This window comes from Fusarium solani (genome assembly GCF_023522795.1).
Source record: "Fusarium solani strain SB1 chromosome Unknown bctg00000001, whole genome shotgun sequence".
In the NCBI taxonomy this organism is placed as follows: Eukaryota; Fungi; Ascomycota; class Sordariomycetes; order Hypocreales; family Nectriaceae; genus Fusarium; species Fusarium solani.
The window spans coordinates 5,024,580-5,048,047 of record NW_027072156.1 but is presented as its reverse complement, the minus strand read 5'-3'; the positions used below and the strand labels follow the sequence as shown (position 1 = coordinate 5,048,047).

Below are 23,468 nucleotides of genomic sequence, written 5' to 3'. Positions count from 1 at the left end.
AACCAACAATAACACAATCAACCCATTTTTGTTTCATCACTGCCCCTCCACAAGGCCCATGCCTAGATACCCCATTTCTTTAAGAAGCGGCCGCTTTCCTTGCATAATGCTCTCACCAGACCTAAAATGATAAAACTCTCGACCTGCATAGTTCAATCGAGAGTAGCCTTTAACATAAAATGATAAAACTCTCGTGCATAGTTCAAGCGAATAGATTACATTTATAGCTGTAGATTGGTATACTTTTCATCGGGTGCATTGGCGAGGCTGATTTTCTCGGAGTTTTTGGCCTGATTTTCCGCCCGCCTTTCTATTTTCACCAAAACTTGAACGACGCCGCCTCAACCCGCACTCTCCACGCAACACTGATGACCGGAGTTCCGGAGGTGAGCTCTAACTCTGACCGGAACCCCGAAATCAAAGTTTGCGCCAAGCTCCCCTATCCTACCAGCAACGGGCCAGTCGCCTCTTCAAATTGCATGATGTCAGTTCACGCTCGCCTATCCATACTTATAGCATTACCCCCGCACGTTGCTTCTGATCCAGCTGAAGGAAGCTCCGAAAACTTCAAACAGCAGCATACCACTTCACTCAGCGTACTCGTTCAGACCATCAACTCCATGGGCCCCCGCGTCATTCCGGAGCCAGGCAATGTGCCAAACGTGTCTCAGGATGCGCAACAAGCTTATTGGGCTCTCCAGTCTGGTGGAGTCATCATCGCCCCAACCGATGTAGGCTACGCACTTATGACAAGCACGCAAGATGGAGTCCAGAGGATCTTCGCCGCTAAAGGCCGTCAACAGGGCCACAACATCGGTATCATTGGGACGTACCAGCAGCATCGGCAAATGCATATATTACCCGAGTCCAAGTTTGAACTTACACGTGTCTTGACGGAAGATATGGGGATGATAGTTGGAATCATCGCCAAATACGATTCCAAGAATCTTCACCCGCGTTTGGCAGCCCTAGATAATACCACACTCTCTCAGGTCACAAAGGGAGATACGATCAGCATCGCCGTTGCAGAGGGGCCTTTCTTGCGAGAGCTTGGCAGGCTTTGCGATGACGATCCACATGGCATGCTGATGTTCGGGACTTCCGCAAACGTTACGGGGCAGGGACAGCGATTCCGCATTGAAGACGTTGAACCGGCCGTGCTTGCCTGCGCCGACTTGGTCGTGGATTACGGTCTGCAGAAGTGGCATATGTATGGTCGGGGTGGTGTCAACTTTGACGCCGAGAAGATGCAGGTCTTGAGAATGGGAGCCGGGTATGAAGTATTCAGAGACAGGATCTTGAGATGGTTCCCTCAACTGTTGGAAGAAGCAGGTGGCAGTCTTGAAGAGGATCCGGAGCATGGGGTCGGGTTACCACGCCCGCCTACCAGAACAGGGTAACGTTGGCAACGACTTTCGGCTCACGAGAACGATCCCCTCTGCCGCCACCTATAAGTCCGGCGGGAACTCATACTCGTGTCGTTCAAGGCAGTGCAGCACCGGCTATGTTAAAAGGAGACTGAGGGCGTTGATATAGTGTGCATCGGCGCCAGAGTAATTACTTTAGGCCTAGCGCCGAGACCACGTACAGAATGCTATGTATAGAATGATATCATGATGACTCAAGATTGCAATCGACAGCTGTGTATGTCCTGGACCTAATTAGCAAGGGAGCATGGCAATCTCAAGGCGGCCAGTCAGCTGCACCAGCGACGTCCACATTCCGCTCCGGATAATACAGAGCCTGACAGCGCAAGTGCTAGCAGCAGCACGTATCAGAAGTACGGCCATCATCTGATCAGGTTCGAGACATGTCAGTGCTGTGACATCGCCGACGAAATTACCTGCAGCTCCGTCACTGCAGCACCGCGAGAACAAGGATGACGCCGAGACACACTGTGAGCTACCTGCTACATCGACTACGCTAGATGATTGCTCACCGTTCACGGCAACAAAGATCGGGGTAGGCTAAGTACGATGGCCGTGTTCTATACGTCGAATTGTGCCTCGTTTCTTAGAGCGTTGGGCTCGCATAAATAACCCTTTTGAATTTCGCGATCAGTCTGCTATCCCATTCGGACTTGGTGATGCTTGAGCTCCCCCCATCTGTCAGATATTTAGGTGAAATTGTGTGTGTATTGATGATTATACCAGTCGATGCATGAGAATTATTTGAGGTCTAAGAACCCAACGACAAGATGCACTAAGTCGTGCAGCTCTTTATACACAAATGAAAGTGGTTGCCTGTTTTAGGCAGTAGCATCTGCTCTAGTGGGACCAGGGCTTGATATGCGACACTCCAATCTTTCAGCACGTATTCAACACCATCATTTCATGGCCGGAAGGCTGACTTTTGTCGCGCTTTCAACGTGCTAACGTAGTATTTTATTTGCCTGAGCCCGTGCACCGTGACTAAATGCCCGCGTGCATGCACCCCTTTCTGAATATCTTGCCATTGGGGAGTTTCTTTCGTACAGGGTAGGGCATATGTAATTAGCGGCACTATCAATGGGAATCTCCATGATGGGAATCACCATAATGTATTTCTAGCCCTGCTGCACAGAGTGTATACCCGCTCCAGCAATGTCGAGCACGCTCGGCTCCCGCATCACCTTCTGCCATACCGGTCCCTTTATCGAATCTAAGTCTACCTGTTGGCCGCCACCACCCTTGCGAAAGAATCACTTCCTGCACAAAATCTCACCGTGCAACAGCCCAAACCACGCATCCCCATCCTCCCTAAACTTATCCCATCCCTGCTGTACCTCCTCCAGCTCCTCTACAGTCGAGAAGCCCTCCTCCACCGCCATTGTCGCAAACCCCGATGACCTCGCTCGCTGTCCCATCGACCCGCCCCAATACTCGCGCTCCTCGTCGCTGCTAAAGCACCACGACCCGGCACTCCTGGAGATGTCGCCCTTGGCGAACCCTGATTGTTCCGCCCAGACGTGGATGTGGCTGCCGGGATGGGGATTGCCGCCCTTGGCGGCAGCCATCTTGGCCGTGACTCTGTACCACTTGTCGAGCGTGCGCGACTCAGGATACCAGGTCATAGAGGCGGATTCTCGGCAGGCAACCAGTCCGCCGGGTTTGGTCACGCGACGCATCTCCTTTAGTGCTTTAATAGGATCGGCAATGTGCTGGAGGACCTGATGGGCGTGGACGATATCAAACGTATCATCGTTGAACGGGAGAGAGTGGATGTCGCCGACATCGAATGAGACATTGTTGACTCCCTGCGATGCGGCGAGGGCACGGGCTCCGTCAAGCGGATCTGGCACGTATTCAATTCCGGCAACGTGGCCCTGCGGGACGAGGCGGGCGAGGTCGATGGTGATGGAGCCTGGGCCACACCCGACGTCGAGGATCTTCATATCCGGGCGAAGGTGAGGGATGAGGTAGTTGGCCGAGTTGGCCACGGTGCGCCAGCGGTGTGTGCGCAGGACGGACGAGGAGTGGTCCGTCGAGTAAACTGACTGATTCAATGCCATTCTGTTTAGTGCTTTAATTTCGTCCCATGTGTCTGAAGAGTGGGTGGTATGTGAGGACGGGGCTGATTTAAATAAACCTCGCCGTACAACCCCACCCGGAGTTCCGACGCGGTGCTGCGATCAGGTGGAGCAGGGTCGGGACGGCCGACATGGTTCTAGGGACAATCAATATCCGTGAAGGTGCACGCAGACTGCAAACAGCATCATGCCAAACTCGTCGGCACCTTGCACCCACCGGTCGATCCTCTCTCGACGGCCGGTTGATCCCGTATCCGGCGATCGCCACAGCTCGGAGATCTTTAGCGGCCCATCCGGCCATAGCGACAGATGCCGTGCGTACTCCCGCTCCCATTCCTGCCTACTCTTTGCCTCCCAGACGCGCTTCGAATCCGGCGCGTACACTTCCCGCAGTTCCTCTGCGAGGAAGTTGGGGAGGTTGCTATCGGCATTGTACACGCTGCTGAGGAGGTAAAACGTAAACACGGCCCTGCGCTTGACCGAAGCGACGATCCACGACTCCCATGAGGGGCGAGTGCCGTTTAGTTCGGAGTGCAAGACGAGGCCTCCCTGAGCGATCCGGAAAGCCATCTCTTGCAGTGTGACCATGGTGGCGTCGTTGGCAAGGGGACTACTGGAGATGGGAGAGAAGTACGCCATGATGGAGTAGGCGAGGTATGCCTGGAAAGCGGCCAAAGCATCGACGTTTCCGGCATTCGGGTCCTGAATTGTCAGTGATTGTGACATTGTGGGATAACATGGACTCACATGCTGCGCCAGCCTGTCCATCTCCCGCCCAACCGTCTCCGCGACAATACCCTCGCTTCCACCTGCGCGATGATGCCACAAGCGGACCAAGCTGTAGCAGTTTGCTAGGGCTGTCGGGATTCCGTCCGACAGTTGCATGGGATGAATCATTGGGGGATGCCGTCTCCGGCCATCTGCTTGGGGTACGTTCGCAGTACGCAGCTCATATACTGCAACGTGTATGGGTGAAACGCTTTGGGCACTGGATCCCCGACAGCGAGAAATGGTCGCAGCCACCGGTCGCGAATTTGATCTGCATCGGCAAGTGGTACAAGGTCCAGGTGTGAGAAGTTCAACGAGGCTAGATGGCAAGTCTGTGGTGTTACGTCCTGCGTCGGGGCCGGAGTTTGACGTGTCACACACGGTTCCGCATACCCTGCCTCTGCAGGATCCGTAAAGATCGTCGACAGAGATGCGGGTGTTGCGTTGCTCGTCGGCGCGACGACATGTCGAGGCGCAGCCGGTGATGAAGGGCCGTCGGCCGTTGCGTATCGGCATGGGCGATTCGATGCAACGCATCGTGCGCACGACGGACGTTCAAGGCCGCAACGGACCTTGGACCTTGCACACGGCAGACACGACTTTTTGCGCGACGGAGTAGACCTCTGTGTCCGTGCCGGGGCCATCGCGTTGAGAATGGTTGAAGCTCCGATTGATGGCAAGGTTAAGTTGCCACCTCTTCGGAATTCCGGGTGCGAAATGCCATTGTGATCCACACTGTCACGGGACTCCGACTCAGACGGTAGTCCGAGAAAGCTTTGTCAAATTAAGTGGTTCGGAACTCCTCCGTAAGGTCGTAAGCCCGTTCGAGCTATGCGAATATTTAAACACGTTTTCACCACAGCTGAGATGTGTTACAGTACCGGAAAATCTCATTTATCGACTTGCAAAAATGGACATTCTACTCCGTGAGAGCCTGTTTGGTCGCACCGCCAACTACCTCACCAAAGACAAGGCTTTTCCCCATCAACGTGATTTAACCAATAAAGAGTCTTCCATCGAGCTTCAGGACTCGACAGGCCAGCATGCTGGAGACCTCGAGTGGCCTAGAAATTGGCCGACCCTAGTGAAGTCCTTTGTCATGGCGGACGTGATGCTCCTCAACTTTAGCTTCTACGCAGCGTCGGCCATCTTCACGCCGAGTATTCCGCTGATCGAGGAGAAACTCGGCGCGAACGCAAGCCAGGGCACGCTGGGACTGTCCCTGTTTGTTATTGCATATGGTATCGGTCCCCTCATTGTATGTGTCCTCAATCATCCCAGGAGTCCGAGCTAACTAGATGTTGCAGCTGTCGCCCCTCTCCAACCTACCGTCCATTGGACGCTCGCCCGTCTACGTTCTCGGATCACTAGCATTCTGCCTTATCAACATTGGGACAGCCCTGGCCAAGAATGTTTCTACAATATTAGTGCTCCGCTTCATCGGTGGTTTCGTCGGCAGTGCCCCCATAAGCGTCGGCGGCGCCACATTGATGGAGATATATGGCCCGCCCGAGGTCCCGTACGCCATTGCATTTTACGCCGTCAGTGGTGTTTGTGGGCCGATTCTAGGCCCAGTAAGTCTCTCTCATATCCACCATCTTGCTTCACACTGACTTCCATAGATCTTTGGAACCTTGGCGATGTATGTGACAAGCACCAGAGTTGTCTCGGGACTCGCGCTGACTTGGTCTAGTACCCGCTGGAAAACATGGACGGCGACGCTCTGGCTTCTTGCTGGCATCACCGCGTTTACGACCATCTTCATCTTCTTCTTCCTGCCCGAGACACTCATGGCCAATATTCAGCACCGCCGAGCATGTCGCCTGCAGCAGGAAAATACGCAGGGCAAAAATCATTCATTGCGAAGCTTTTTCCTCGGTGTCGCACGCCAGACAGTCGACGACTTTAAGCTCTCCTGCATGGATCCCGTCATCTTGTTTGTCAACATACACACGATGCTCATTTACGGCATTTTGTATCTGTGGTTCGAGCTCTTTCCGTTTGGTGAGCCTATGGTTGAATCATACCACCGGTAACTGTGACCGTGATGCTGACAACGGTGTAGTTTTCGGAGGCATATACCGCTTCGATGCGACACAACAGGCGCGTAAGTAATGTTTCGGTTTCCCAACGCAACTACTGGTTTTCTAACGTGGCAGTTACCTTCTTTGGCATCCTCGTCGGCGCCGTACTCTCGGTCTCAGCATACCTTCTCTGGCTCTACTTCGTCTACCAACCCCGAGTCGCCGACCCTGAGACCATTGTACAGCCTGAAGACCGCCTCCGGCCCGGCCAAGTCGGTGCCATCTGCATTCCCGTCTGCCTCTTCGTCTTTGCCTGGACATCTCGCGAAAGGTACGCACCCAATACTTTTTCCAAGGACTACGGAGAAGAATGCTGAAAATAACGTTATAGCATCCACTGGATCGTCCCCATTATCGGTTCTGGCTTCTTCGCCCCCGGCTTCTATCTCACCTTCCAGTCCATCCTCAACTACCTCGGCGAGTCGTACCCACAGCACGTTGCTGGTGTCTTTGCAGGCAACACCTTCTTTCGGAGCTCGTTTGGTGGCGCGCTGCCTCTGGCTGCGCCGCGCATGCTGCAGAATCTGGGCATCGGATGGGCATCGAGCACACTGGGCTTCATATCCCTCATGCTGGTGCCACTGCCGTTTATTTTGGAACGTGTAAGTGACGCGACTCGCAAACTGGAGTAGGACTAACCCTTGATAGTATGGGAAGAGGCTGCGATCATGGAGCAGGTATGCGAACTAATATGGGCACAAGATGCCGACGCCGATTGACATGTCCAAATTGCGACACTTTTTCCCCGTCAATGGGCGCCTTGTTGCAACACACTGAGAGCGTCGCTAGCGGTGAGCATCTGGGGAGAAACAGGACTGATCTGATGGCTATTCCACGCGCAACAGGGCCTCGAGATCGTCTTCAGCCTGGGTGGCGATGATGCCTCACATTCTCTGCCTTCTCGAGAAGTAGCAGACAATAATAAATACCTAAAACGCAATGTTCTTAGCACCGAGACAAAATGTAAATAGAAATTGTATAAGTAGTATAGAGATCAGCGACAACTAAATTTAGACTAGAATGGGACTAGTCGTGATAATGTCCCACTAGCAGTCTGGCTTCCTTACCCCGTACCCAGGGGTTAGGTAAATAAGTTACATACCCCTCTATTCATCATAGAGGGGGCATCATAACCTATAACTATATCACTACTATAACTACCTTAAGTAACTTAATTACCTTATTTCTTTATTAATTGAAGGCTAAATAGCTTTAAATTAAAGCTAGACTTTATAATTAATTAAAACTAATTATACCTTAATTTTTAAATAAAAAAAGCGCTATTATAGCATATATAGCATATATATATTTATTAGGGGCTTTAACCCTATTAATAACTTAGGTAAACACCTTACTAAGTAAATATAAAATTAAGAAGATAATTATGCTCTATTATATAAATATTACTTTAACTAAGAAATATATATATTTATTAAAAGCTAAAAAGCTATTACTTTTTAATTCTAAAGGAGGGATTTTAATAGCGCTAACTAGGCTAGAAAAATAAGCTTTAATAACTTTTATTTATTTAATTAAAAAAATACTTTTATAATATTAAAAACCTCTATTTATAATTATATTAATTTCCTTTAAAGATATTAATTTAATAACCTATAGCCTCTTATATTAATATTATAAATATAAAGGTTTAAAAAGTATTATTTAGAGCTTTAATATAAGTCCTAAAAAGTCTAAAAAGTTACTTATATCGCTACTAAGACTAATATATAATATATTAATAATTAATTTAAAGAATTTAATATTTTAATATATACTATTAGTATTTAAAAATATAATCTTTAAAACTTTAATAAGACTTCTTTATAAATTAAGTAAATAAATAATAACCTTAAGCTCTTTTTTATATAAATAAAATAAAATATATAAATAATTATTTTTTAGCCTAAGAATAAAAAATCTTTAATTTTTATTAATATAATTAATATAATTAAAAAGTTAATTTTTTTATTTTTAATATTTATAATAAAAGTATTATTAAAGAAATATACCTAGGTTAATATTAATAACTAAGTTATTTTTATATTTATTAATATAAGTTTTTAATAACTTTTATTAAGTTATTTAATAATTATAATACTTTAATTATTATTTTTTATTATTAATAAAACCTTTATTAAATCCTTTTTAAGGAGTAATTTAGCTATTTAATAATTATTATAAAGTCTTAATTTAATAAGAAATATATATTTAAACCTCGCTATTAAATTAAAAAGGCTCTAACCTTATATTAGCTCTTTTTAATAAATTCTTTTTTTACTTATAAGGATCTTAAATTCTTATAATATTATAAGATATTTAATATTATCTTATATTAGCTCCTAAGTTATATTAGCTATTATTTATAAGCTCTTAATATAAAAGTCTATTAATACCTTAAGAATAAATAGAAATATATACTTAAGGACTTTATAATAATTAATAATCTATAAATTTCTTAATTTAACTTCTTAAATTAATAAAATTAGATATATATAACTACCTTTAAGGCCTATTATATATATATTAAGTTTAAGAAGTTAGGGCTATCCCTTTTTAACCTAGAAGTTATCTTAGGTTTACTTTATTAATATATTAAAAAATAAGATAAGCTCTTATTTCTAATTAAATTAAATAGGGATAAAATAACCCTAAGGAGGGTTAAAAAGTATCTCTTTAATTAATTTATTTAAAGGTTTATATCTCTCCTTAATATATTAATAAAGAAAATTATCTAATATATTAAAGTATATATTAACTTTACTATTATAACTTAAAAGTTATATAAGAATAACGTTATATTATATAAGAAATATATATATCTTAAGAGATATTATATATATTAAGTTAATAATAAATTAAAGGCATTAAAGATAATATATTTAATATAAATAAGTTAAAGTATATAATTAAAGTATAAAAGTAAAGAGATAAGAGATTAAAAGAAAAGAGATTAACTTAGTAATAAAATAATCTCTTTTAAAGCCTTTATAATAATAGCTAGCTTTATCTCTATAGTAGCGCAGCTATAAAAGTAAAGTAAGAAAAAATAATAATAAAAGTAGCTATAATAGCTTTATAAGAGGCTAACTACTAGAGATTAATAAATAAATTAAAAAGAAATATCTTAAAGTATTATTAGCACCTTTAAACTAAAGCTAATAAGGAAACCTAGCACTTTTATTATTAAATTTAGAGCTAATATATTCTAAAAGCTACTCCTAAGGCCACTAATTACTTAGCTAACCTTAATAAGGCTATAGCCTTATAAGAGGTAATAGCCTCGCGAGGTTAATTAAATAATATACTTAAAGATATTCTCTTAGTATTATTAAGAGACTTAATACTATTATTACCTAGTAATAAAAAAGAGAATAATAATAATATAAAGATTATTATAAATATATAAATTAATATTATAGCTTAATTAAGTCCTAATTATATGCCTTATATAATCTTATAATACTTATTAATTAATAGTAATAATAAGCGGCTTACTTCTCTATACATAAATAAGAATATATAACTTACCGCAGAGGCAATAAGTAATTATAACCTACTTACTTAGGCCTTAGTGACTTACTTAATATATAAAATATATTTATTATATTTTCTTATATAAAAGCTATCTTAGCTATTAATATAACTTAGTTATACTTAATACCCTTAAGTATATTATTAAATATAATTTATACCTTATTTAAAATAATATAATATTCCCTTTTATTAATATAAACCTAATATAATTAATTTATTCCTTAGAAATATATATAATTATTATATATTAATAGCTCTTATTTAGAGGATTATTTATATTATTTTAAATAATATTAAATATAATAGTTACCTAGGTAACTCTTATAAATAATTATTAATAAGTCTTATTTATTAATTACTTATTTATTATATTTACTTAAGTTATTTTAATTAATAAAGATATAAAAGATAATAATAATAATAAGAAAGATATTAAGTAACTCTATATATAAATTATTATTATAAGCGCTAAAATAAATAAGATATATAATCTTATTAAAAGGATAAGTAAAACCTAGTATATTTAAAATATAACCTACCTAGATAATATCTAAAATATTAGTAATATATTAATTACCGCTATAAATAAAAGAGATATAAAAGAAATCTTAAAATTAAACCCTTTAGAACACTTTAATAAAATTACTTATAAGTTATTAATATTTTTTACTTAGCTAAGGGTATTTATAATATATTACTTAATATAATTTACTTTATTTATTAATAAGGTTTAATATATTATAAAAAGATATAAGAATTATATTATTATATAGTTTAAGCCTATTATAAGAAAATATCTTATAGCCCCTATTAGCTAATACTTATCTTATATTTATTATTTTTACTTATATTATAAAGCCTTTAAGGTAGCGCTTTAATAAGCTTTTAGAATTATTAATAAAAAGATATAAGCTAAAAAAGAAATTAAGGCACTTTAATAAACCTAATTTACCTTAGAATATAAAATAAAATACCTTTAATTTACCTTAAAAATTAATTAAAATTAAAAATTATTAATAACTCTATTTTTTAATAGACTTAAGAAAAAAGTATAAATAAAACTTTATAAAAAAAATAACTTAATAACCTTATTAAATATATTAATAAAATAATTATAATTAATAATTAATAATTCTTATAAAAGAAATTATAAAACTTTAAGTTTAATAATAATAAAGTTAATAATTTATAATTTAATATTAATTAAGGTAAAAAGAAATAATAATACCTTTTATAGTATTAAAGCTAGCCTTATAATACTTAGAGCTATATAGAAGGGTAAATAAGATTACTAAGGTCTTAAATATTATTATTATTATAAGATAAATTATATTAAAAAGGTTTATTATAAAAAATAGCGAGATATTAAGAAAGATATTATTAATTAAACTTATTATAATATTATAAAATATATATAATATATTAATAAAATAAGACTAAGATAAATATAAATAAAAACTAAATAAAAGAATAACTTATAGCTAAGTAAAATATATTAAGAAATAACTAAAAGAAACTTAGAATATATAATAATAATTACTCTTAGAATTAATAAAATAAAGAAACCTTATGCTAAATATAATAAATAATAAAAGGATTATTATTATAGTTATTAAGAAATGTAAATAAAAAAAGTAATAATATTATTAGAATAACGTACTTGATAAGCAAGCGCCGCAGTCAAGCAAGCGCCGCACTTTTTTTAACCCCCTCTAGAGTTATCGCGATAAAAATACCATAAACCATTTAATTAGTTAAAACTACTCACTATACTCTTCCCCAGACGTCTCAATCACTACCTGACACGTCCTTGCATTATGGCCGGGCTTGCCGCAGACACCACAACGCCGAATACCCGGTCGCGCCGACCTTCGTTGACTACCACTCCTCGACGATTCACCCACTACCTGCGCATCCACATCCATTTGATCAATTGCTTGCCTTCCTTCCTCTACTGTCATCACCCCTCTTTTCTGCAGTCTAGTCCTTTTTGCCCTCCGGCGCCGGCTTAATATCTCATTCGCCTCTCGAAGGTCTCTGACCTCAGCCGTCAATAAGGTAACCTGATGCATAACAGCCTTTGTCCCCTTTGTAAGAGACTGTAGAGCCTCTAAGATTGACTCTGGCGAGCTACTTTGATGCCTTCTGATCCGCCTTTCGAGGTATTCAGACTGAGATCCGGCCTCAATCACGGTCTTTGGGGTCCTTGAAGCCCAAGGGGTCGACGGTTTAGCTGCCTCCTTAACCGGCGTTGGCGTCCGTAGCTGAACATCAAGCTTCGAGACCACAGTTTCTGGGTCAAGAGGAACAAGGCCAGCTCCTTTAAAAGCCCCCTTGATATTTCTTTCCGTCATAGTGGCCTCGTGTGCGGCGTAGAAGGCCGGAAAGAACTCGGTCTTTGAAACGTGGGTTATAGAGCATCTGATCAGACGCTCTATTTCTTGACCATAAGCCTTCTTCAGCACGCTAAAGCACCCGACGTCAAGGGGCTGGAGCAAATGGGAGGAATGAGGCGGCATACAAAGCCGGATAATCTTCTTTTCCTCGCAATATCTCTCGAATTCGATGGAGTGGTGACTTTCGTGGCCATCGAGGATTAAGAGACGATAGCGACTATTTGATCGCTTGGCTGTACACCGGTCAAAGTGCTTTAGCCACTCTAGACCGGTCTCATTATCGGTCCAGCCATTTTGGGTCGTTGCAATAACCCAATCGCCCGGGAGGTTGCTTTCTCGGTACCAGTTGGCGAGGTGATATTGGCCCGCGCCAATGATAAACGGCTGGATCGCCTGGCCTTCCGCATTGATCGCTTGAATGACCGTAATCCATTCCCGGTTTCCAGGCTGCACTGATTTCGGCTTTGAACGCCTTTCTGAACCTGTGACGACCATTCCGCTTGCAATCATGCCCATAAGAAAGCCAGTCTCGTCAAAGTTATAGAGATCATCTGATCGGATGCCGTACTTCGCGATTGTATTCCCCACGAGCCTAAACCAGTTGCGGATAATTATTGGGTCTTCGCATTTAGCTCTCTGGTAGTCGTATTTACGAAAGAAACGCGTCTTGAGGTCTGGGTGCCGCTTAACGAAGTTATGAGCCCAACGCGTGCCAACTGGTGACGCGTCGCGGTCGGCAAGCAATTGATCAGCCATTTCTTTTACACCACGAAGCCTAGGGGGGAATCCTCGCGAATCCAGATCGAGAATGAAGTGAATAAGGATCTCTTCCTCTAGATCGGATAGCTTGCGCGATTTCTGGATGGTATCGCGTCGAGATTGGATGCCTTGCTGGCGGCGACGTAGTCGTCGCTCATCGACTGTATAGGTGCTTGCGGCGCGTCGGATGCTTAGTTTTGGGTTATTTTGAAGGGCCTGAAGGGCAAGAAGGGTTCTAGCTTCAATAGTAGTAGCTGACATATTGGGTTGTTGAGAATCAATTGATTAAATGAAAGGTTAGGTGTAAGGTAGAAAAGTGCGGCGCTTGCTTGACTGCGGCGCTTGCTTATCAAGTACGTTATAAATAATAATTACTCTTAATATTAATTAAATAAGTAAATTATAAAAAAGCTATTATAAAAGGCTTTAATTATAAGAAATAAGTTATAAGATATAATAAATAGTCCTTATTATTATTTATTATATATTAAAGGGATTATTAATAAGAGGACTATATATATTATAATTATAGCTTATACCTATAATATTAAATTAAGGTATTAAAAAAATATAATAAAACTTATAAATAATAAGAATAGGTATATAATAATAAAAAACCTTAATAAATAAATTAACTTATTAAAGTAAGTAATATTAATATTAATTAAATTAAGTTTAAATATAAGGTAAAGATATTATAAAGGGAATTATATAAAGTATATACCTAATAATAAAAAGAAAGAAAAAGTAATAAAGAATTATAAAAAAAAAATTACCTTTATTTATAAAATAAAAATAATAATTAATATTAAAATAACTTATAAGAAAGATATATCTAAACTATATAAGAATATATAAATATAATAAATATATAAGAAATTTATATCAAAGCCTATTATAATTTATTAGAGAAATAAAATATACTAACTATGGCTAGATTAAATGCTTTATAACTCTTCTTAGGTATAATAATTATAGGATTCCTAAGGGATAAATTAGTTATATTAGGTTTATATTAGCAAGGGATTATATTATATTATTCTTAAATAGGGTATAAATTATATCTAGTAATATACTTAAAGGGTATTAAGTATAATTAAGTTATATTAATAACTATAGTAGCTAGTATATAAGAGAGTATTAATAAGTATATATTATATACTTAGGGTATAATACCTAATTATTATCCCTATTATTTTAATTAAGGTAATTATATATATAATTATAGTAATTAGAGAGGTAATTATTATAATTACTTCTAGCGTATTAATAATTATGCCTTGGTTAGTAGGGAATTATAGGGCTTCTTCTTAGTATATAACCTATGCTTAGTTAGGCTATGATATTAGGGATTTTTAAAGAGGGATCTCACTTACTTCTTAGTAAGGCAAATATAATATAAAATAATAAGGGCAAATAATTAATTAATAGTAATAAAAATCTGGCTAGAGAAAGAGCCTAAAAGCTACTTATTTCTTATTGATTGTCGTGAAGATAATAATGATGGTTAGAGGCATCTTAGCCTCTAACTCTTTTCTATAAATAGGAAATTGCCTAATGGTCTAAAACGGCTTAGCACCCTTTTCCCCTAACTTATTATAAGTTATTTTAACTTATTTTAAGGTTTTATTAATTCCTTAGTATCTATATAGCTAATAACTATAGATTTTATATATAAGGTTATATTATAACTTATCTAGGACTTATTATTTATTAGTTTTCTAATTATTTAAGAGTTATTTATTATACTCCTTAATTTACTTTAAGAGTAAATTACCTTATTTTATTATATAAGTTACTTTAGTAATAAGATATATTATTTTTATAATTAAGTTATATTTATAGTATTTAAGAAGTAATTTTAGCTATTAATTATAATAATATATTTTATAATTTATATTTTTATAAACTTAACTTAATATTATATTAATATAAAAAACTAATTATAAGTTAAAGTTACTTATTAATAGACTTAGTTATAAGAAGTAGCCTTAAGAATAAGACTAATAAAGGGAAAATCTTATATTATAACTAAGATAAAATATAAGTAAGAAAGTCTAATAAAATAATTATAAAGAAAAGATTAAAAAAAAACTATTTAATCTTATACTCTAAGACTAATAAGACTAAAGTTTAATTCTTATAGTCTTACCTTAGATTAATTACTTATAGATTTAGTCTTAAAGGGAACCTTATATATATAAAATATACTTATTATATTTTCTTATATATTAGCTACTTTAATTATTAATATAACTTAGTTATACTTAATACCCTTAAGTATATTATTAGATATAACTTATACCTTATTTAAGATAATATTAATATCCCCTCTACTAATATAAACTAGCATAACTGGTTTATCCCCCTAGGACTTACATGATTATCACATAGACCTTGACGATGCAATTAAGATCGTTAAACTATGCATTGTATTAACCTTACTCATGTTTCGACTAAAATGATTTTTAATACTGCTACTCCCCAAGTCACAACTCCAACACACGGCCATGACCTAAACTACATCTTCTATTAAAGCTTCATCCACGAGTAATAGACTGGCAGCGTGCTTGCAGCTGCAACAATTGCAGCGATTCCTCCGTACTGGCGGACATTCCTGACCAGCCCCTTAGATAGCCAAGACCGAGACCCTCCGGACTTGACAAAGGCATTCTTGTCAGGGAACAGAGTCGCAATCCAGAACTCAATCGCTAGACCAGGCCACGAAGCCACATTGCGTCCATAGTCTCCAATGTACCAATTACTACAATCTCCGGAAAAAACGCTGCTCTTCAACTTCTGATGAATCTGGTTCGTGGTGTAGTTCTCGACTGCTTCCTTTACTTCAATGACAGAAGCTTGGCCATCGATGAGGGGCTTGACAAGAGCTTCTGCAGCATAGCTGACTTGGACTTCGCATGCGTAAAGGGCCGAATTGTTGGCAGGGAAAGTGTTGGGGCCGAATCTATAAACGTTAGACACCATGTTTGTTTTTATATTTGACTTCAACTTACATGATAGCCATGTTAGGGAAATTGTGCACGAATGTGCCTAGGTAGGCCTGGGCACCACGGCTTTCCTTCCATTGTTGGTCAAGTGTATTACCGTCTGCGCCAATGATTTCCATCGGAGTGAGGAACTCGGTAACCTTGAAACCTGTCGCCATTACGATCATGTCGTACTGATCGTGGCGCCCGGATGAGCTGACGATGCCATCCTCTGTGATCTTTTGGATGCCTTCAGGGATGAGTTCCACGTTGTCTCGATGTAAGGTTACGAGGTAACCTGGGTCCGCAATCTTTCTCTTACAGCCAAGCTCGAACGTAGGAACCAGAATATCGTGGTACTTCTTGGGAGCTTGTTCAAAGATGTATCGACGAGCTGTTTCTTCTTCTTTCAATCTCTGCTCCACACCTGCCTTCGTTCCTCTATAAGTGTAGGATTGCTTGTCAATATCCCAAAAGATATTCCAACGATGCAGGCGCATCAAACCGGGAGATACCGGAAGCAGAACTTTTCGAAACCAGTGAAGCGGCGGTTGGGACGAGCATGGTACCACTGGGGGCTACGTGCGTACTGGGTAACAGACGCAGCTTGCTCCGCGACCGCGGGAACTACCTGTACGGCGCTGCATCCACTTCCGATCACAGCCTTATCTTGGTCAGCGAAAACTTTGGTTAATCTTGGGACACGAGGTCAGACTCACCACTCTCTTGCCTTCATAGCTGACATCATGTCTCCATCGAGCAGTGTGGAACATTGGACCACGGAATGACTCCATGCCATTGAAATGGACCTATCGTAGCGAGAGTGTTAGTTAATAGTAATCAACGAACGCGGATAGAGAAACGAACATCTCTTGGCATGGAAATTCCTCCAACAGCCGAGATGAACATGGTAGCTTGTCGGACAAAGGTGATGTCCGTCTGGAGGTCTCTCAATTTCACATGCCATTGGCCTTCTGCTTTGTGCCATTGGGCGCCTAGACATTCGACTGAGAGGTTGATATGGGGACGTAACTGGAACTTGTCGACTGTATCCTCAATGTATTCAAGGATTTCACCTTGTTCGGCGAGTTGCTTCGACCAATTGGGGTTGAGATTGAAACTGAATGAATACAGATGAGAGTGCACGTCACAGCCACTATAGCTCGGGTTAGTATACTCAGATAAAACGGTCAGGCCTTGGGGTGATTGAGTTCAAATTACTTACCAGCCAGGATAATTGTTTGCCCTCCAAGTGCCTCCGACTCCGTCCATCTTTTCGTAAATGATGAAGTCGTTGAAGCCAAGCTCATGCTTCATTTTGTGGGCCATGGCAATGCCAGACGGCCCAGCGCCAATGATAATAGCTGAAGGAGCCATCCTTTACTGAATTGAAGTGGTTCTTGAGGTCGAAACGGAGCTAGTGCGGGGCCAAAAAGGCTCGACAGACGTCGCTCAGTTAAGTGAACAGTATTGTCAAATGTCAAGCGAAGCAAAGAGAATTGTATTGTGAATGACAGTGCTCTGTTTGATTCAACAAAAGCTCACAATCGTATCGAGTTAAAGGAAGAGGTTATATTTATCATTCTAGAAGGCGGAAATGAACCTATCGTCTCCACACATCGAATGTCATGCCTTTAGGCAATGTTCGCCGTCCAAATTGGTCGGGATCTGGCTTCCGACCATTTTGCCGCACCTCGATCCTTCTGCTAGGTGGGTCACGGAAATCTCAAGCCCCGCAGGCTTCATCGCGTGAGACAGATTCCGTTCAGACCGTTCACTTGTCTCGGACTACTTGCCGTATCATTTGGGGCTTCTCCTCAATGATCCTTACTTCCCCGGGAATTGATCCTCTACTCTGAGAATTAGTTCTTACCTACTAGCTCAACGTATTCGGTCGTCATTTGACCTCGGTCCTTCCAATTGCGGAGGCGTTGTGGAATATCGCCTGGACTGTGCATTAAACTTGTTATTTGCAGCTGCTGATTCGGCCGAGTAGCCAGATCCTTGCAGAGCAGCACCTAACCCTAGACCTTGGTCTGAAGTGAGATACCATGTTGCGAGCAAAGAAACGGCTCACGTAAGGGAGTGTTATATCTACTTTTTGCATGCACCATACTCAACAAAGCCATAAAACTCTCTAAATGTGCAAATCTTATTGATTTCATGGTTGCCAATATGTCACCATGATCTTTGGCGGCATCTTAACGCCAATTTGTGTCTAAATCGCTCGCCATCCTGATTTCCTAGCATCTTTTCCACCCAAGTCCTTCAGATAGCCCCTAACTCTAGCCTCTATGCCTGCAGCATCAAGACCAAATCGATTATAGTTGCTGGCGTTAGAAGCCGAGTAACCGTAGCTCTTCATGCCAACACTTGCGGTAACATAACGTGCCCAGGTTGTTGCAACGTACTCCTCAACGCTCACGATGGGGGTTCCATCCAACGGGAATACAGTCTCTCGATACGACTGATCCTGTGCGTCGAAATGGTCGAAGCTTGGAGTACTCACTACTCTGGTTGAGACTCCTGAGGCGAGTAGACGTTCAGAAGCCGCAACAGCATGGTGCAAGTTGGTACCGCAGCTAGCCAAGATAAGATCAGGATTCTCAACGTCCTTGACAATGTATGCGCCCTTAGCAACCTTATATCGATCCGTGTTTGGAACTGGTCCAACTGGATCTCGCCCAAGTGAAAGCATGGAAGGACCTGTAGTCTTTGAGATGGCAAGCATCCAAGCACCAATCACTTCCTCTGCATCGCACGGTCGGATGTAAGTCAAGTTCGGCATAGCACGATACAGAGAGTCCAGTTCGACAGGTTGATGAGTTGGGCCATTTTGACCTTCAGCGAATGAGTCATGCGTCGCGATGTGAATCACAGGCAGGTGGCTCAGAGCACCCATTCGAACTCCTGGAGCAGCCTGTGCATAATGTCAGCACCGGTTTTGAGTTTTAGGCTAGTTCATCCAATGCCTCGAAGTGAATTAAACTTACGTAGATGTAGAACATGAAGAATGTGGCAGTGAATGGAAGAAAGGTACCTGGGCTATAAGCTGCTATGCCATTCGAAATAGATGCCATAGCGTGCTCGCGAATACCGTAGCGAATGTATCGCCCAGTATAGCCGACAGATGGATGAAACACCTCGGTAGGGTCATAGGTAACCTTGTTGGAGTTGACCAAGTCCGCACCGCCTCCAGTAAGCGCGGGATGGGCTTTCCATAGCGTTTCCATGAGAGATCCATTGACCTCACGTGTGGCATTCTTACTGAACTGCATTGAGTCTATCGTCTCAAGACTCCTGCGCCACTCATCTCCATTGTCGCCAGCTCGTCTCTTTCGAAACTCTTCGGCTAGTTCGGGGTGAGCTGAGCGGTATTCCTCGAGTAAGCTCTCCCAGTCGCTTTGTAGCTTCTGACCGTGTTGCTTCCTCCTCTCTGAAATACTTAAGGGCGGAAGAAGGTATTTGGTGCGTTGCAGAGGGATCCTGTCCCGCCAAACGTTTCGATGCAGCCACACTGTCAGCATCAAATGCACCGTGATGCGCCTTGAATGTTCCAGCACTAGAGGTACCAAGACCAATGACTGTGCGGACATTAATGAAGACCGGCTTTTTGATGAGAGTTTCTGCATAGTCCAGTGCTGAGGCAATTTTCTTGACGTCGTAGGAGCCATCGTCAACTTCAAGAACATGCCAACCACTTGCACGCATCTTGGAGTTGATGTCCTCGACATTGATCCAGTCGAGGGGTCCATCGCAAGTCACTTGATTGTTGTCATAGATGACGACCAAGTTATCCAGTTGAAGGTTGCCAGCAATTGATATGGCTTCCAGTGCCACTCCTTCCATCAAGCACCCATCTCCAGTCATGCAGTATATACGAGACGTGGCAACATCGAAGCCAGGCCGGTTGAAGCGCGCAGACAGGTTCTTGCTTGCAATAGCGAGACCGACAGCATTGGCGATACCTTGACCCAAGGGTCCTGTAGTGACTTCGACTGCTGGAACCTCAATTTCTGGATGGGCATGGGAAAGGGTCGTGTAGCCATCCACTTTAGCACTTCCATAGCCTTTGATTTCGTCCATCGTCCAGTCGTCATAGCCGACGAGATGGTTCAGAGCATACAAAAACATGGCGGCGTGACCTATCAAAGAAAGTTAGCAATGTTGGTGAAATGACGCCAACTGACAGGCTCCAGTAACTTACCATTGGATAGGACAAAACGGTCTCTGTTGAACCATTCTGGATTCGACGGATTGTAACGCATTGTATGCTTCCATAGTGCAACACCAATAGCGGCCATGCCAATGGCTGACCCACCATGTCCACCATTGTTCTGGTTACAAATGTCGAAAATGAGGTTTCGTAGCACCAGGACGGCTTGATCGTCGTCGATGTGCTCAGGCCAGCCGTTTGCCTTCTCCTCTCGGCTAGGAGGCACTAGCGGCGCCAAGGTCTGATTGGACACTGTCATTTTGACGATAATTGGAAACAAATCTTGGTGTATGCTGTGTTATGCTGTGCCAAAGCTGTTTATATAATACATTATACACAAATCAACCTGGGTTGCTAACTGTTCTTATCTATTTGACCCGTGCATGCGTTTGACAACGGCCGATCTAGGGTGTCAGTCTCATCAGCACTTCCGCTCGGGCGCCATGCACTACTCGGAATTCACGCTCCGAAGTTGGTTAAGTCAGTTTCCGACTCTTCATTCCACTTGTGGGGGCCTCTAGTCCGGCGTTCCCCGTGGGAGCTTCCGCTCCCACGGGGGTCCATTAACTCGGGAAAAAAATGAAGATACCTCAATACATGTGACAACGCCACCAATTGAAATGTACCTCTCTTTTATGAATATTCCCGCATTCTGCGCACATAACCCCGCGTTCTGCAACCCCCGCTTCCATCACCAACTTTGGTCAACCTGAACAGTATCACGTATTCACCGGCATAACAAATATGGCCACAACTACTACAATTCTGCACCAATGGCGACAGCAACTATACGAGTCGGTAGTCTCGACTCAGGAGAAAATGCAATCCAAACCTAGATAAACCCAGAGACCGGGAAGCCCAACCTTTTGCGGTTAACGCTGAGAACCTCGAACAACGGACCACAGCCGCTATCGAGCTTTTTCGAGCTAGGTTTTACTCCAGTCTCGCTGCTGCAGGCCTTGAACCAGAAGTCCGAGAGATTGAAGGATATCGACCTATTACACTGGTCAACCGAAGTCTAGCTTTACAATGGTCGACAAGCATGTCATATGCACCACAAAATTGACTAGCCTGTGGTAACAGAGTCACACGTAACATCTTTGGAACCGAATCTGACAAATAATATGTTCTAATTTACTATGATTGTCATGGCTATATAGCTGTTGCAGAGTAGAAACATCACTCCTGAATTCGGTTTCCTTGTCGATCAAAACAAATCTTGTTCCCAGTTCTTAGACTCTCCTGAAGCGCAGTTGCGATCTTGAGGGATGTCAAAGACGATCGCAGAGGTACAGGCAGAGGCGTATCATCAAGAAGAGCATTTACCCATCCATTAGTTTCCCCAACGAATGCTGATTCGTAACGTTCGTACCAGCCTGTGTGCGCAAACGTCTTGACTGCACCATCCTTGTCGCAAAGCTCGACAGCATTGCGTCTTGGGATGAGGTTGACAGACAGCTTACCCTTAGTTCCAAGAATCTCTGTGGCGTTGTCGTATCCATGTGCTGCCATCCTATTGTTGTAGAAAAATGCGATCTTATCATCCCAATACTCGCAAATACCCACGCCATTGTCGACATCGCCACAAGCTTCAATCTCTGGGTGGATAGCTCTCACACCAACGGCAGACACAGACTTGGGCTGGGAGTCATCTCCGAATAGCAAAAGGGAAAGGTCTATGTCGTGGATGGTGGCGTCCACAAATATACCCCCAGAATCCTTGAGATACTGCTTGTAGTATGGACTCTCATCAATGACATCGCTGGCTTGAGAGCGAATTACCACGGGCTTTCCAATGGCATTTTGCTTGATTTGACTGAGGGCACTCTGATAGTTCTCATCGAATCTACGCACAAATGCCACCATGAGCGTTGCCTCAGGGCGGGCCTCGACTTTATCGACAAGAGCGATTAGCTGCAGTAATGTAAGCGACTCTAGTAGTGTAAAGTTTGTACGACATTACTGACCTCATCCAAAGTTTGGCATACTGGCTTCTCACAAAGTACATGCAATCCCTTGTCCAAGGCAGTCGTGGTTTGAGAGGTGTGGAGGTATGTTGCAGATGCGATAAGGACGGCTTCCAGACCTGGAGTTTCGATCATTTCCTCAAAAGTGGGGACGACATGAACACCATGTGGTACTAGATGCTCATCTGCCCATACCAGATCTGCCTCAGCGGGCGAACAGGCACAAATGAGATCTGCTCGAGGAGTTCGATGGAGTAGGTTCATGGCATGATGTCGCCCCATGCGGCCAATTCCCACCAGCCCGACCTTTAGTCTTCGGGGGGCATTGTTCTTTTGTGCAGGCATTTTGGGGACTAATTGAATGAACGTTCAAGCTCGTTATGATATCCGTTTGGTCTCTCCAGAAACAAATTGAATGAAAGTGGTACTGGTAAGCAAGGGGGAATACAGGTTGAGCCAGGAACTGGCGAGATATATGTAACTCTAGGGTACTGAGTCAAGTGAAGAGGGTAAGCCCGGCCCACAATTGAGTGTCGGAAACTTGATCCCGACCTACAAGTGTTACCTCCACGCGCTCAGGGATCACAGGGCGGGGAAAAGCGAGTCTTTGGCAGGTAAACATTAGTGTACTATGGGGTAAAAAGATTACACGAATTGTTTCTTGCTCTCACTTTTGGGGCTTCATGCATCTTGTCTCAATGATGCGCACGGGATCATCAAACTTGACCTGTCTCCGATCTTCCTTTCTAACAGGCTCCCTTGCTTACGTCACAGAATCCGCTGGGGGTGCGGGGGCAGACACAGCGAATGGTAAATTTCTCGACTAATTTTGATGAGTTAAGAAATACCTTGTAGTGCATATAAATCTGGCTGTGGGGTAGCGTATCTCGTATCTCGTATCTCGTATCTTTTATCAAAAACTCTTGCTAGATCAGTGATGGCACTATTGATACAGTACCCTTCTGGTTCTCCAACTAAATTAAGCAAGGCTGAATCTCTAATCAGGTATTAAAAAGATAAAAACTGACAAGCAGTGCGTCTTTTGTCACTGGTGTACATGGAGATGATCCTTGCGAGTGAGTATCAATCAACATCACATGCTTGTACTAATATCCACGTAGCATAGAGGAGAGGCAGATGGGCTGCCCCAATGGCGGCTTGTAGGGTAGATTACAATAAAATATAGACAAATTTGTCACTTTAAACGCAGTGGAGATCAATATCTTGGACATGCTCCAGGTCATCCATA

General features: G+C 41.8%; 7 protein-coding genes across 7 annotated transcripts; 2 read left to right on the top strand and 5 right to left on the bottom strand.

Moving 5' to 3' along the window:
- Positions 1-482: 482 nt before the first annotated feature.
- MRS44_003704 (uncharacterized protein) lies at positions 483-1,400 on the top strand (the record flags this gene model as incomplete). Its single annotated transcript, XM_046275435.2, has 1 exon — positions 483-1,400. One exon carries the CDS (start codon positions 483-485, stop codon positions 1,398-1,400), a length of 918 nt encoding a protein of 305 aa, XP_046137824.2.
- A 1,280-nt stretch (positions 1,401-2,680) lies between these two features.
- MRS44_003703 (uncharacterized protein) lies at positions 2,681-4,813 on the bottom strand (the record flags this gene model as incomplete). The annotated part of the gene is made up of 4 exons (XM_065623301.1): positions 2,681-3,522; positions 3,578-3,645; positions 3,690-4,210; positions 4,256-4,813. 4 exons carry the CDS (start codon positions 4,811-4,813, stop codon positions 2,681-2,683), a joined length of 1,989 nt encoding a protein of 662 aa, XP_065479373.1.
- A 373-nt stretch (positions 4,814-5,186) lies between these two features.
- Positions 5,187-7,272, top strand: MRS44_003702 (uncharacterized protein; the record flags this gene model as incomplete). The annotated part of the gene is made up of 9 exons (XM_046283023.2): positions 5,187-5,534; positions 5,584-5,850; positions 5,899-5,918; positions 5,970-6,280; positions 6,342-6,383; positions 6,436-6,631; positions 6,692-6,962; positions 7,009-7,037; positions 7,206-7,272. 9 exons carry the CDS (start codon positions 5,187-5,189, stop codon positions 7,270-7,272), a joined length of 1,551 nt encoding a protein of 516 aa, XP_046137821.2.
- A 4,382-nt stretch (positions 7,273-11,654) lies between these two features.
- MRS44_003701 (uncharacterized protein) lies at positions 11,655-13,310 on the bottom strand (the record flags this gene model as incomplete). The annotated part of the gene is made up of 1 exon (XM_065623300.1): positions 11,655-13,310. One exon carries the CDS (start codon positions 13,308-13,310, stop codon positions 11,655-11,657), a length of 1,656 nt encoding a protein of 551 aa, XP_065479372.1.
- A 2,271-nt stretch (positions 13,311-15,581) lies between these two features.
- Positions 15,582-17,413, bottom strand: MRS44_003700 (uncharacterized protein; the record flags this gene model as incomplete). The annotated part of the gene is made up of 6 exons (XM_065623299.1): positions 15,582-16,014; positions 16,064-16,477; positions 16,552-16,667; positions 16,756-16,845; positions 16,904-17,192; positions 17,262-17,413. The coding sequence occupies 6 exons, from the start codon at positions 17,411-17,413 to the stop codon at positions 15,582-15,584; spliced, it is 1,494 nt and encodes a 497-aa protein (XP_065479371.1).
- An 841-nt stretch (positions 17,414-18,254) lies between these two features.
- On the bottom strand, positions 18,255-20,511 carry MRS44_003699 (uncharacterized protein; the record flags this gene model as incomplete). The annotated part of the gene is made up of 4 exons (XM_065623298.1): positions 18,255-18,956; positions 19,030-19,553; positions 19,609-20,181; positions 20,244-20,511. 4 exons carry the CDS (start codon positions 20,509-20,511, stop codon positions 18,255-18,257), a joined length of 2,067 nt encoding a protein of 688 aa, XP_065479370.1.
- Positions 20,512-21,431: 920 nt separating this feature from the next.
- Positions 21,432-22,564, bottom strand: MRS44_003698 (uncharacterized protein; the record flags this gene model as incomplete). The annotated part of the gene is made up of 2 exons (XM_046272572.2): positions 21,432-22,166; positions 22,220-22,564. 2 exons carry the CDS (start codon positions 22,562-22,564, stop codon positions 21,432-21,434), a joined length of 1,080 nt encoding a protein of 359 aa, XP_046137818.1.
- Between the last annotated feature and the right edge of the window lie 904 nt (positions 22,565-23,468).